General features: G+C 48.6%; 1 protein-coding gene across 8 annotated transcripts in view; it reads right to left on the reverse strand.

The window, feature by feature from the left end:
• Nucleotides 1-14,628, reverse strand: part of TMCO4 (transmembrane and coiled-coil domains 4) — a 96,720-nt gene that overhangs the window by 14,080 nt on the left and 68,012 nt on the right. For all 8 annotated transcript variants that reach the window (XM_079920712.1, XM_079920713.1, XM_079920706.1 and 5 more), the window contains one exon: nt 1,370-1,487. In XM_079920712.1, coding sequence (XP_079776838.1) covers nt 1,370-1,487 — 118 coding nt within the window. The remainder of the gene's footprint in view (nt 1-1,369; nt 1,488-14,628) is intronic.

The following is a 14,628-nucleotide window of genomic DNA, read 5'->3' on the forward strand; positions in this document are numbered from 1 at the left end:
CTCTCCCTCCTCCCACCCTGACCCATATTCCTTAGAATCAGGAACCCAGCACTCCCTCTTTCTCTAGGCTTTGCCTTTCAAATGAGCTCACCTGTCCTTCTGGCTTCAGCCGAAGCTGACCTCCCACTGGCCCTCGCTCCAGTTTGCATCTCTCTCAGTTCCAGCGCTGCATCTCCAGCCGCCCTGCTGGACACTTCACGTTCATAGCCCCGTGAGTCAGCCGTTTCCCCAAGTCTCACCTCCGGTCGCTAAATGAGTGTGCACCACACTTGGGGAAAAGCCTTTGGTTTCAGAGCTTCTGGATTTGGGTGTCGCAGACAAGCCCGGAGCTGCCTGTTTCCTGCCTATTTGCGCTGCTGCGTGCGAGGTTGCACAGGGCCAGGTGGGGGCTTGTCCCTGTTGAGGTTCCAGCTAGTGCCTGGCGCGAGGTTGGCGCTGCGATGCTGCTGCTGCCGAACGGTAACACCATCTGTCACTCACGGAGCAGGCACCCACCATGGGCAACTCTGTAAATCGCTGGACTATCATCGTAACCCTGGGGGGAGTCACTACTATTATCCCCCCTTCACTGATGGAGAAACTGAGGCCGATGTTAAGACCCAGGGCTGTGCGGTTCCAAATCCCTGTTCTCGTGTTTACGCTGTCACCTCGCTCCTTTGCCTCATCTGGAGGCTGAAGGGCCCGGGCATCCTCTCAGGCCAATCTCCTGAGGTCTCAGCGGGGGCCTTCATCTTCTCTTCTTCCCCAGAGTCGAGGGCACGGCTTTGGCTGAAACCTCTCAAGTCCTCCTCAAAGCCAAGCCCAGGGATGCCTCCTTTCCAGCCCCACAGCTGTCAGTCTTCACAGCCCCCCTCTCTTGCAGGAGGGTCTGTCGTGTGGTGTGGGTGCTGGCTGTCCCATGGCTGTCAGCCCTGCCCCAAGACACTGCTCTGAAAGCTCAGCCTGGACACTCCCCACTCCCTTCCTGCGCTGCCGGATAACCCACACGTGAGCTCCCCAGTCGGCGTTCAGAGACCCCCCATTGACGGCCCAATCTTTGTTTTTCAGTCTCATCCCACTCCTCTTCCCCCAGATCACGGTGACCAGCCTGGCCTCTCGTGTCATCCTGTAAACTGGTCTCAGCCCGACACAGGGAAACCTTTCTTAGGATCTGTCCCTGCTGCCCATCATCCTATGGGGATAGATGCTGCCCAGGTCAGAACACCTGGCCCGGGCCTTGCTTCCAGTAGGGCTGGTGTCCTACCGGCCCCTGGGATCCTCCCGGACAAGGGCCTGGCCTCCAACATCTGTGTCCTGGGCACAGGGCCTGGACACACTAGGTGCTCAGTAAGCACTGTCACTTCCTCACAGGCACAGGGTTTGGACAGACCTGCAGTAGCCATTGACGATCCTTCCAGATACCACCTTCCGGAAAGGCTCCCAGTGCTTGGCTTCTCCCTCCACGGGCGCGCCCAGCAGGACAACGTCCTCGATGATCCCTTGGCAATCTGGAGAGAGACCCCGGAAATGACTGTCAGCACCCCTGGCCACAGCGGGTCCTGAGAGCGACTCTCCAATAGTGGTGGAGGAAATGGATGTCACGTACACGCGCACACACGTGCATATGCACACCCACACTCATGCAGACATGCACACACATGCTCAGGCACCTGCGCAAACACAGTCGTGCACACAGACACACACATGCCCACACAGTACGGTGGCTTCCATTTACTGAGTTCCAGGACCTCCAGCGCCCGATCTATTCCTGCAATGCATCATCATCCCCATTTCACAGTTAAGGAAAACCAAAGACATTTTCAAGATCACATGGCCAGTAAGTGGCACGGCCCAAATCGGGACCCAGGTCTATTTCCCCCTCCATGAAGCTCACAACTGGCCGTGGACTCAGATGGGGTGTCTCCCTTTAGAAGGGACTGATGGCCCCTAGCGCATTGCACTTGCCGGGCAGGAGACACCACAGTCTTCCTCTGGGGTCTGTACAGCCTGGCGGGAAGGTGGGAGTGGAGAGGAGAGGGGGGCTCAGGATCCTGGGACACGAAGTCCACGCAGCAGCTGCAATGACCTAGTGGTTCAGAGTATTTTAGGCCAGGGCTCCTCTGAGCGCAGCTCGTGGATGAGGGCTGGCCCGTGGGCTGTCTGTCTTGAAAGTATACATCAGCAAAGCAGCGTTTCTTTGATCATCTTGCAGACTGGAAACCAACAGCTCACACATGGGAGTGCAGACCGCACTTTGAGAAGCACTGCTCTAGACCCCTGGGGGTGCACGTGCACCTCCACCCCCAGTCACCCCTTGACCCGGCTCTATTTTTCTTCTTGTCACACCTCACTTGTTTACGTCTGTCTCCTCCTCTAATATCTGGGTTCAGGGAGGGCGGGGCTCCGGCTGCCTTGGTCACAGCTGTATAGGACACTGCCTAGTCTATAACTGGGGCTCAGTAAAGGTGTGAATGAATGAATGAGTAAATACATTGCCATCCCCTGGGACAGCCAGGATATGTGCTTTGCAGTTGCAAAGCCCTGGGTTCAAATCCCGGCTCAGTGACTTCTGAGACAAGTCACTTAACTTCTCTGAGCCTACAGGTGGCTATGGTACTGCCTTCGTGGTCTTTATGGGGATGAAATCATGGTGGGGAAAACCCCAGCGTAGTGAACACACAGTGGAAGTCAGTGTCTCCCCGCCCCGTCCCCTGTCCTGTGCCCCTGCCTCTCCGCAGGTTCTGAGCCCCCCCAAGTTTGGGGAGTAGCATAATCCGTGCCATTCCTGGGGAGTGGGCCCCGGAGGGACAGCTCAGCCAGTCCCACCACTCTCTCTTGCTGAGGGACACAGGACAGGTGGCTTCCTCTCTCTGGGCTCCGGTTTCTAACCAGAGTGCGTCTAAATGTTTTCCACTTGGGCTGTTGTGTCAGAGTTTGTCTGAGTAAACGGTTCCAGGCTAACAGGAGTTTGAGAACCCCTGTGCTCCTCTCTGGCCCTGAGTTATAAGATTCCAGGGCACAGAATTCTGATTTCACTCCTCTGTTTCCAGGGATAGGATAATCTGGCAGCAGGATGGAAAACTTCAGGAAGCTGGTAGTTTGTGTTGAATTGCAAGGATGACTCAGATACTGTTTGATGTAAGGGCTGTTTCAGGTGCTTATGCTGTTGGCAAGGCTGTAGCTCTGATTCTGACCCCTTCTCTCGGCAGATGAGGAAACACGGAGTCTCAGAGGGGGTGGGGCATGCCCACGGTCACACAGGTAGTGGGAATACAGCTGGGCCCAGAACCCGGCACGGGGAGCTGTCGGGGCCTGGGGCCATTCTCTCTGTTTACGGGTAACAACTCAAAGCACAGCGATCGCAGGTGGGCTATCATTGCTCCCACGGTGCCAAACGGCTGTGGGCCCAGGGTCAACGACTGAGCTTAGCAGCTCTCTCTGGACGCCGGCCACTCAAGGCACCTGCCCTGTCCCCCAGAATCTCTCCATCTGAGGAGCTGGGGCAGCTTTGCAGCCCTGGGTGCCGACGCCTGGAGGGCTGGGACCTCCTTGTGGCCGGCAGGGGAACTGCAGCATTCCCTATCAGGTTACCCTGAGCAACTGTCAGGATTCCGGGACTAGCCATCAGACAGGTGTTATGAAAAGCAAACAAAGGTAGGTGTCTTTTGCTGCGCTGAGACTAGTAGCTGAATCTCACAAAACAGTCCAGAACACAGTCAAACCAAGTCAGCGTAGGTGGCGAGCTGGAAACTCATTTACCTATCTCTGAAGCCTGGCTTTAAACTGCCTTTCTAGACCTCTTCCCCTTTATCCTCAGACTGCTGCCACAGTCAGATGTGCCTGTCTTATGTTTTAAAAGATGATTTGCTCTCTAGGAAGTTGCATACCTAGAGAGAAGCCACGTGGCAGGCTCTTGGTAATGCACAGGTGTTAGCTTAAAGAAAGTTGGTGAGAATCATTTTAGACCCACCCAAGGGAGAATCCTGTACTGTTCCCGGAATGAGACGGTCCAGGAGGGGAAAGCTGAGTTAGGAAAACTGGCTGCTGAAGTAGATGCTGGAGAAAAAAATGCCAAAATTCACTGTTTGGTCCAAAACCTTATAATACCAGAAGATTTCAGCCTTCCAGGTAAAATACAGAGAATCCTCACTCAGGTACCACTTTTAGTGTCAAGCAGTCCCCCTGCATGGGCACAGATGATCCGTCACATCATGACATGAGTTCAGCGCAGAATACCCCCGCTTTTCAAGACCAACGCAAGAAACTGGCATTTAACATTTTAATAATAACGAACATAAGATGACCTCACTGTCTTTTTCCTGCAGGGACCACGAATGTTTGCTGAAACATGTTGGGATGTATTCCTATATTGCTACCACCAACTTTTCTTCTTGTGAATTTTTAAGGTGTTAAGATATAGTTCCATAGTTTTATAAATAGTCAGGGATCCAAGGTGCACCAGTCACCTTCAAGTTCAGGACTCAAGTTCAGGTTCAGCTTTTGAGCTTGGATTGCTCATGTTTTAAACAGTCTTGCGTATGTTATTAATATAGTACTTTTACTGTTGAAGCTGGAGGCCTTTCATTCTTATGCCTTTGGCATTAACGAGGCTCCATCCCTGGGGCAATTCAGAAGAAAAGCTTTATTAGTCCTGTCTTTATCCCTCCACTTTCAGTCCTTTTTTTCACGCCCGTATGGTGAGAAACATTACCTTCCCACACTGTCTTTGCTCTTACCTCTTAGTTTCATTCCTTTTTTTTTTTTTTGGCCACACCCCGTGGCTTGTGGGATCTTAGTTCCTGACCAGGGATTGAACCTGGGACCACGGCAGTGAAAGCACTGAGTCCTAACCACTGGACTGCCAGGGAAGTCCTTCTTTTTTTTATTCTTAACACAGGACCCAAAGAGATCCCTTTAAAATTTGAGTCATAGGCATGAGGTGCCTTTTGGGGGTGCTGGGGAGGTCCTACAGCTGGGTCGTGGTGACGGTTTGTACAACTCTGCACATTTGCTAATAATCACTGAATTGTACACTTAAAATGGGGGGATTGTGTCATATGTAAATGACACTGCAGGAAAGTCAGATCATTTCACTCCTGTGCTCAAAACTCTCCTGTGGGATCCATCTCTTGTGGAGTCAGAGTTAAAGTCATTTCAACAGCCCTCGAAGCCCTGCGTGACCTTCCCCACACTTTCCCCTTGCTCACTCTCTTCCAGTCACACTGGCCTTGCTGTTCCAGAACATGCCAGGCCTTTCCCTTGCTGATCTCTCCTCCTGATACACTTCCTTCCAACATCCACAAGCCTCACCCCCGACCTGATCCTTCACCTCTTTGCTGAACTGCCACCCTCCAAAGGGAGGAAGATGCAACCTCCCACCCCTACCAGGTGCCCCATCTCCCTTCTCTGATGTATTTTTCTCCACAGCACTTGAGACCATCTGACTTACTGCCTATTTTACTTTCACAGTCTCTCCTATGATCTGTCTCCTACTACACGTGAGCTCCTCAAGGGCTGAGCCAGGGAATCCCCAGTGCCTAGAACAGCAGCTGGCACAGATGCTCTGCTCAGTAAGTATTTGTGGGATGAATGAAAGCAAGCTATGGGACTCAGCAACCCTTCCTGTTGAGAATACATGCAAAAAGTTTATTTTTTTAATTTTTAAAATTTTCCTCCCGGTATAACTTCTTCCGAGAGGCTCTAGTTGAGGATCTCTGTAGACTGGATAAAAGCAAATGAAGAGAGCTGACTTGGCTGAAAGTAAATGGAAGAGTATTTAACCAGGGTTCTCAGCTCTTCAATTGCTGGTTTCCAGAGCTCTGCTCCAGGGGAACAGATGCTACTGTGACTGACTGCGGTCTGCAGTGGGCAAGAATAATGACCGGTCCTTCCAAAGCTGACTCTGCCTCAGTCTCCTCTGCTGGTTCCGACAGTGTGACCCAGAGGCTCATGGTGACCCTCCCAAGAAGCACCTGACATCACCTGTATTAACAAAAATCCCTTAGGCTTGGCCTACATAATAAGAAGGCTCAGGGTCTCCAGACGCTTCAGATGATTCATGGTACAGCTCAGGGTGCCCCATCGTTGGGGACAAAGACCCAGCAACTTCCAGGGCCTAAGAAACTACACAATTGTGAACTGCTGTCGTCCAATTAAATGTCTCCCGTCTCACACAGCAGGTGTCATGATTCGAAGACTGTATCAGATGCTGTTGCAACTCACAGAATTCCTGGATTCCGGTAGTTTGTGGTCATTACATACTTTTTCCACCAGGAGGTGCTGAAAGTGGGATGACTGCCATAGGCAGGGCTGTGAAGTGTTTGCCTTTAGAAAGGGCTTAGGTTCAAAAAGGCTGGGAATCACCAGTCCAGGGGAAGCGGCTTGACCTTTGGCACAAGAGAAATCTGTGTTCACATCTCGGTTGTACGTGAACTGAAGTCAGTTACTTAATAACTTGCAGCCTCAGCTTCCTCATCTTTAAAGTGGAGATAATATAATAATACTGCTTTCCCAGGGCTGGCGTGAGGTTGTATGTTCGGGGCGGTGTCTGGCACACGGCTTGGTCCGTGGTGTCCGCTGTTATTCCCGTGCAGATGATCAATCTGGCAACTAGGTAGAAATGGTGGGCATGAGGCACTGTCTTTGGAGATGGCTCAGCCGTTATAGTCACCGTGCCTGTTTCTAGCCAGCTGCTAATTGCAGGCACTATTTTAGGAGTTTGTTGTGGGGAGTGGTGATGCCAGGCATCTGGTAGCAGTGGACAGTAGCATCGGTCTCCTTCAGAGCACAGCCTCTAGAGAGAAGCAGCTGAAGAGCTGTAAACAATGGTTAAATACGTCCTCATTTACTTTAATTTTTTTTTTTTTTTTGGGCCGAGCCACACGGCTTGAGGGATCTTAGTTCCTTGACCAGGGATTGAACCCACACCCTCGGCAGTGAAAGCTCGGAGTCCTAACCACTGGACCGCCAGGGAATTCCCAAAATTAAAAAAAAAAAAAAAAACTGTGGTGAAATACACCTAACATAAGCTTTTCCATCTGAACCATTTTTCAGTGTGCAGTTCAGTAGCATTAAGTATAGTCACATGGTTGTGCAACCATCCTCACTTGCTTTTATCACTGAGAATTTAGATAAATCAGTTTCTATCTTGTCAGCTGCTCTTATCACTCCTTCAGCAGTTCACGCCAGATTCCTGATATGACACTTTTACCACCTGGCGCTCCTGGCGGTCTGGAGACTGTCTTAGCTTTTCAAAAGAAAACCCAAGAGTTGAGAATAGGCTGTTCTTCACAACGGCAAGAGTCCCTTTACACTAGAGCCTTGGCCTTGAAAATCATATATAAACTGAGCTTTTGTTAAACTAAACATTCTTAAAATGTACCAAGTAGGGCCAGCTCTTTCAAAGCGTCCCACGGAGAATCCTTTTGTACAATGAGGGAGGACCAACTGTCACTGGGAACAACCAGTCCCAGCTTCCCCTCTGTCATTCTGTCCTCTCCATACAGTGGGCTTTCTGAAAGTGAGGCAGGCCCAGGCAGCGCTTTCCAGGTCTTTCCAAACACCCTCCTCTAGGAGTTACACAGAAATCTCATCAAACGGCCAGAAAGGCAACATCACAAACTCCCATAGGCCTATCACACTGTCAATAATGAGATTCTCCTGGGCTGCAAAGACCAAAGTTTGAGAAGCAAAAAGGAAGGATTTTCTCCCTCCTGGCGGGGGGTCATGTGTGCAGTGAGTGATAAGGTGGGAAACGAGGGAGGAAATGATCTCCCAACTGCGAGTCCAGAAAACAGACCTTGAAGTAAATGATATGAACTGCATCTAACACAAAACGAAATCCATTCCAAAGATACACATACGCCCGCATGATAAACACACAGACGTGGCCAAAGGGAGAGGGAGAGGGCAGGAGCCAGGCATAAAGGGAGATGAAGGGAGGCTCTGACTGTCCCCCACCCCTCGACGCCCCCAGTGGAATGAGGTTCACACTGGAAAGAATCGTTTAAGGGAGCCCGTTTGGATATATTATAAGGATTTGGGATGAATTCTTTATGGAAGGAGTAAGCCTTCATCTCTCCCTTTTGATTTCCATCCCTTTCATCTGGCAAAGTGGTGAGGCTGTTACTAGCATTCCGGGACCCACAAAATTAATCTGCATATGCCTGACCTCTCCTGGAGGTGTGTGGGGAGCGGTGGGCTAAAGCCGGGTCTGCCTGAGGACAAAGCAACTGATAGATGCAATTCCATGGAAGGGAAAGAAATCCCATCAAATGCGATGTCTGCTATCATGGAGATGAAAAGAGCCAGTTGACTGAATGACAGTCTGTTCTGCATTTCAGCTGGTATCTAAGTGACAGCCCAGAAATAGTTTTCAGCTAAGTGGGAGTTTAGGAATTCAAGGGTCAGGATGTTTAAATGTATCTGAGCTTAGTGACAAACTCTTTTGCCTTGGCTTTGTCCTTCAAACATCATGGACAGTAATGTTGGTCTAACTTCTTAGGGGCTGGGAATGAAATTGGAGAGAGAGATTTTGCTGCAAAGTTGTTTTTTTTTTTTTTAAAACAATGTTCTGGTATTCTATTTCTTAATCCCCCTCCTTCTTTTCTTTCTCTTCATCATCACCATCATCACAGCTTACCTCGGGATAGGCTAAGTGCTTTATACATATATTATTTCATTTACTTCTCATAATGATCCTAAGAGTTAAGCAGTACTACTCCCATTTTATGACGGGAAAAGCTTGCCTCAGAGACACTAAGTAACTTGCCCAAGGTCACAGAGTAAGTGGCAGAGTGGAATTCAGTTATTCCTACATTTTCTCTCCTACTCTCCTGTCCTACTTCCCTTTGCTATGAAACATAATCTTGACTTAAAACATATGTCTTTTGATAACTGTGACATCTTCTAAAATTGTATATTAAAAACAGAACAACACACCCTGCCAAGATGAACAGTTCCAATTTGGCTGAGCCAAGAGATGCACTAGCAGGCTAGACTTTGCTAGAAGATTCATATCCTGATGTGGACACCACACCAAAGGCACACGACCTTCTGCTTTGGTAATCTCAGGAACATCTGCCAAACCAAGTGGGCGAAAAGATAACGCAAAGAAAAAGGAAAAGGGGGTCCACATGAAAGATGACACACTTTCTGTTTTCTGATGGAGAGTTATGGCAATCCACCTACACCCTAACACCCAAACTTAATTCCCCATCAGAAAGGTCAAACTGACTAAGACGACATAACTTGGAAGTACAGCTGCTGGTAAACTGTAGGCTGTGAGCCAGTATAAAACAAGCAATTTCATTATATATACGCATATACATAAATAAAATGTCATATATGTTCTATCAGCTAGCTATTGTTGTGTAACAAGTCATCCCCAAACTCAGTGGCTTAAAGTAACCATTTGTTATTTCTCATGATCCTACCAGTGGGCTAGGCAGTTCTGCTGAGATTATCCAGGCATGCTTGATCCCACTGGGCTCACTCATGTGTCTACAACCAGCTGGTAGGTAGGCTGGGGGCTGGCTAAGATAACTTGGCTTTACCCCATGTAATCTCCATCCTCCAGTGGGCTAGTCTTGACTCGTTCTTAAGACAATGGCAAGGTTCTAGGAGGGTAGAATCCATGTGCAAGGCCTTCTGAGGCCTAGGCTTGAAACTGACATGATGTCATTTCCTCTACCTTTTTTAGTGAATGCAAGTCACAAGGCCAGCCCAGATTCAAGGGGTGAAGAAACTGACTCCACTTCTTGATGGGAAGAGCTTCAGGGTCATATTGAAAAGGATGTGGGTTCAGGGAGGGGTGGAGAAGTAGGGCCAGTTTTTGCAATCAGTCTACCACAGATAATACACAATATATCTAAAACACTGCAAAGTACTGATAGGTCACGTGCAATAAGCAAAGGGTTAAAAATCCCCGATGATACCAGTACTAGATGAATGTTTCTTTGAATTCTCACTTAGTGAGAAGGGGAAGGAGTGGGAAGAACACTGGGTGGGAATGATGCCAGGGTGCTGGGGTGGCCTAGCCGGGCTGTTTCCAAGTGGCTGTTTTCAGGGATGTGGTTTGGGGACCCTGAGTGAAGGCAGGATCCGCCTAGAGAACTGGAAAAGTAGGCCAAAGAATCCTTTAGGCAAGATCAAGGTGGGGTGTTCAAGTACTGATCTCGATCAAGTTCAAGATCAAGCACAGACACCAGATTCAGAGGGCCAGAGGTCACAGCTGCAGAACAGGGTCTGGAGGCTCTTAGTCAATTATGATAAAGGCAGCTAGTGTTTACCAGCATGGCCCTGGATTCTGGGAACAGTGCTATTCTCTCTGTGTTATCACAGTAATATTCATTGTTTTCTGAAGTAGATCTTTGAGTAGGTATTGCAGCAAGGGTCTCTTAAAGGTAAACTTGCTCCGTCTTTGAAAATACCTTTTGGCTTCCATTTTGAATGATAGTTTAGCTGGATATAGAATTTTAGATGGACAGTTCTTTTTCTTTCTTTTCTGGCTTCTATTGTTTTGAGAAGCCTCATCAGTCTAGTTGAACTTCCTTTGTAAGAATCATTTTTAAAAAATCATTTTTAAAGTAATCATTTAAATAATTTATCTTTGGAGTTCTGCAACTTCACTATGATGTGCATAGGTGTAAAATATTTATCCTTCTCAAGACTCATGTTCCTTGAACCTCAGGAATCAAGTCTGGAAAACTCTCAGCCAGTAAACTGTATCTCTCTCCTACTCTCTTGTTTTTGGAGTTGGTATTAGGCAAATGTTGAACTTAACTTCCCTTTCCTATCTTCTATCTCTTTATCTGTCTGTGATGCGTTGTAATTTCTTCAAATCAATCTTCCAGTTCATTATTTCTCTCTTTAGATTTGTCTAGTCTGTTGTTTAATTCATCCACCAAGGTTTTTTTTTTTTTTTTTCTTGCGGTACACGGGCCTCTCACTGTTGTGGCCTCTCCCGTTGCGGAGCACAGGCTCCGGACGCGCAGGCTCAGCGGCCATGGCTCACGGGCCTAGTCGCTCCGCGGCATGTGGGATCTTCCCGGACCGGGGCTCGAACCCGTGTTCCCTGCATTGGCAGGCGGATTCTTACCCTCTGAGCCACCAGGGAAGTCCCCATCCACCAAGGTTTTAATTTCAATGACTGTATTTTCATTTCTAAAAGTTCCATTTGATTTATTTTAAAATCTCCCTGTTCTTTTTTCAATGCCTTACTCTTTCCACTTATTTTTCAATGTTTTAATTTATATCTTTAAAAATTGTAAACCTGCTTATTTTTTGAGGGGGAGCTCTTTCAAGCTGTGCTATTAGACTGAGCATCTAATCCTGATGTTTGTTTGTGACTTTCCCACATGGGTTTTTTTTCCCCCCCTATGTGTTTTTTAAGTCTGGAATACGAGCTCATCTTTAAAGCTGCTCTTACATGGGAATCTGTGTAGTTTGGATTGAGACCTAGTTTTCCCCAGACTAGTCTGGTGTCAATTTTTTGACTTGGGGAACTCCTGGATCACACAGATGGTATAAATGTGAACCCTAAACCCGAGTGAGGCATGGCCCTGTGTCTCTGAATTTCCCAAGAAGACATATTTTTTCCCCCCAGTCAGGGCAACATGCTTATTAATCTGGTTTTCTGCTCCCTCCTTGTTCCTCACCTCTGGTGATTTCCTTTACTTTTTGGGAGCCCAGCTAAGCATTTAAAGAGGTATTTGCTATAGTTCATCTAGCATTTCTGGAGTATTTGTAGTGAGAGAATTTTCAAGCTGATTAGTTCACACTATAGCCACTCCAGAAATTGCTAATATAGCTATAATATTTCTGCACTGTATGTTAACCATCTCCTCTTTAAAAGAAAAAGGATAGGTCTCAGGCTCAGGGCCTTTGGCAGGTGACATCATGCTAGATCTTAATATGATTGTTTTATTTTTAATGTTTTAATTTTTTAATGATTCTTTTCATGTATGATAATACTCGGTTTCCAGCTGTGGTAATGATTCCTTACAAAATAAATACATTTAGGTAAAGATTATGAATTGATATAAAAATATTAAATTGGAACACCCATGCTAAATAGAAACAACACAAATCATGATCCTGTATGATAATGCCTGTGGTTGGGAACCTGGTTGTGAACCCACAGTGGTTATTATCATTCTGCTAGCGGTTACAACCTGGTGTCCACAGCATTGGCTATAGTTTAGCAAGTCTGAGTCCACTGAACTTTTGATGTTCTCTGGGCTACAGTGTCAGGTTTGCTTTCTGACAGCAGTTATTTTAAAAGGTGGTCATGTTTCAACTGGGTCATTTACTTAATGTGACTGGATCCAGGTACAAAATAAGATTTCCCCATGGTTGCTTCCTCTTACCCCCTCGCAAGCTTTACAACCCTTTATTCCGTTCCTGAAACAGATGGCACAGTGACTGCTGGTAAGGAACAGTCAGGGCAGAGATCACTGATAAGGCTGCTGGTAGTAATGTCTTTCTCACGAACTCCGCCACCTCCTTGCATGAATAGCTCTGCCAAACCGTGGAGCCACAGATCGCTAAGCGGCTCACATCTGGCGGCAGCCTGCATCTCTGAATGTCCCCGTGAGCATGAGTGTGTGTCCACGGACCTCCTTAGCCTGAGCCCAGGTCCCCGGACGGGTAATGGGAGATACCCATTGCTCTTCCTCTTCTCTGCCAATGACTTTCTCCACATAGGTCTGCCACATGGCAGGGGCCCCCCCCAGTGATGTCTGGGATGCTGTGGAATTCTCAAAAACAACCCCATCTGAGTTCCCTTCCATCTTTAAAAAAAAAAAGTGCCACAGGACCATGATCTTGTATAGTTTTGGTCATTTAAAAAAAAGATGACATCACTAATGGGATCTGATTTTTCTTTCTTTTCTTATAAGAAATTCTTTTTCAGATCATTTCCTCCTGACTTTCATCTGGGGATAAAAAAGCTCATTGAAATAACAGCACACTTTGGGCAGCGGCTGCCAGGAAGGTCCAGCCATACTTAGGCGGGCAGAACTTCTGCTCTGATAACGTGTGAGCAGGGGTCTGATGGGCCCTGCACTGCCTGGGCTGGGCCAGACCACGCCTCTCCATTTCCTCATCTGGAAACTGGCCCAAGAATTGCTAACTTGCAGGGCTGTTGGGAAGGGGCCATGGGATGATGTCTGGAACCACCTGTGACAGCAGGTACTTGGTAAATATTAGTTCCTCCTCCTTTTTGTATCTTGTTTTTCTTTTTTTTGGCCATGACATGCAGCGTGTGGGATCTTAGTTCCCGTACCAGGGATCGTACCCAGGTCCCTGGCAGTGAAAGTGCCGAATCCTAACCACTGGACCGCCAGGGAGCTCTCCTACCCACCACTTTGTATCTTTGATGCCTAATAAATGCAAACAAGGAGAATGTAGCTGGGTGACATGGAAATTCTCAGAAAGCAGGAGCAGCTGCTCAGTTCTTCACAAGCCCTCAGTGGAAGGCAGCCGGTAGACACTCCCCAGCGAGCTCTTGCTGGAAACCCACTCCACGCTGGGCTTGTGAAGTGCACGCCCCAAGAGTGACCACAAGGTGGTGCTGTGGCAACCACAAATGCTCCAGGCGCCTCCTGGGCCTGGCACTCCTGCAGGACCTTTCTGGAAGGCCACCTGCCAAGGGGTGGGCTGACCACAGCCTAGAGCGCCCGCTGCTCCCCGGGGTCCCTGAGAGAAGCCCGCTCTAGATCTGACTCTGCCTTTTTTTTTTTTCCCCTGGCCCTGCCTTTTACTAGCTGTGCAGCATGGACAAGCTGGGTAAACACTCAGCTGTACAATGAAACGGACAGGTCCACAGTCCCCACGGGGCAGTGGAGAGAGCCCTGCTGGGGGAGTCAGGCAGGCCTAGGGCCTACCCAGGTTGGCTGTGACCATCAAAGAGACACTTCATGGGAAGGGCCTGGCAGGAAGGGCACTCTATCAACTGGCTTCATTTGCTGCAGTTCAACAAATCCTCTTAAGGGGCATCTAAGGCTGGGCCGAACCGGGGGCTGGAGATCCTGGCCTCAGGAAGCAGAATGAGAGAGAAGAGTGGCCTCCGGGACCAGCAGATGGGCGGATTTGCGCAGCTGCAGGCAGGATGGCTGGGGATGGAGTGGGGAGCACGCTCAGAAGGGAGTCCCTCCCCACCCGAATTCTCCACAGGCGGGGATGGGGTCTGGCTGATCTCTGACCCCTCTGTGCCCTGCACAGGTCCTGGCACTTGGCAGGCCCTCAGAAGATGTCTGCTGATTGATGGATAAATACATTAAGAGAAAGTGCTGACATGAAAGACTCAAGTCAGAGCCTGCGTCCGCTCAACAGTCAAGCCCTGGAATCCTGGACCCTGTTCATCTCTCCCAGCTTACTTCTCCCAACTTCCCAGCAGCAATCTTGGCTCAGGTCACCTGCCCTCCCCATATCGTTCACTTCCTCTCTCTGGATCTTTGCTGTTGCCAGTCTCTGGCTCTAAGGCCTCCTGTCTCCCTCACAGCCTCTCAAGGCTTACCTGTTCCTCAAGGCCTGCCACCTCCTCCCTGAAGCCTTCCCTGCCACCTGGAAGGAGAAGGCTCTCTCTTCTGAACTGCTCAATGTCTAGGCCCTTGCAGTGAAGCATGTGGTACTGTTAATCTACCTTTT

Source organism: Stenella coeruleoalba, assembly GCF_951394435.1.
Source record: "Stenella coeruleoalba genome assembly, chromosome: 1".
Classification (NCBI taxonomy): domain Eukaryota; kingdom Metazoa; phylum Chordata; class Mammalia; order Artiodactyla; family Delphinidae; genus Stenella; species Stenella coeruleoalba.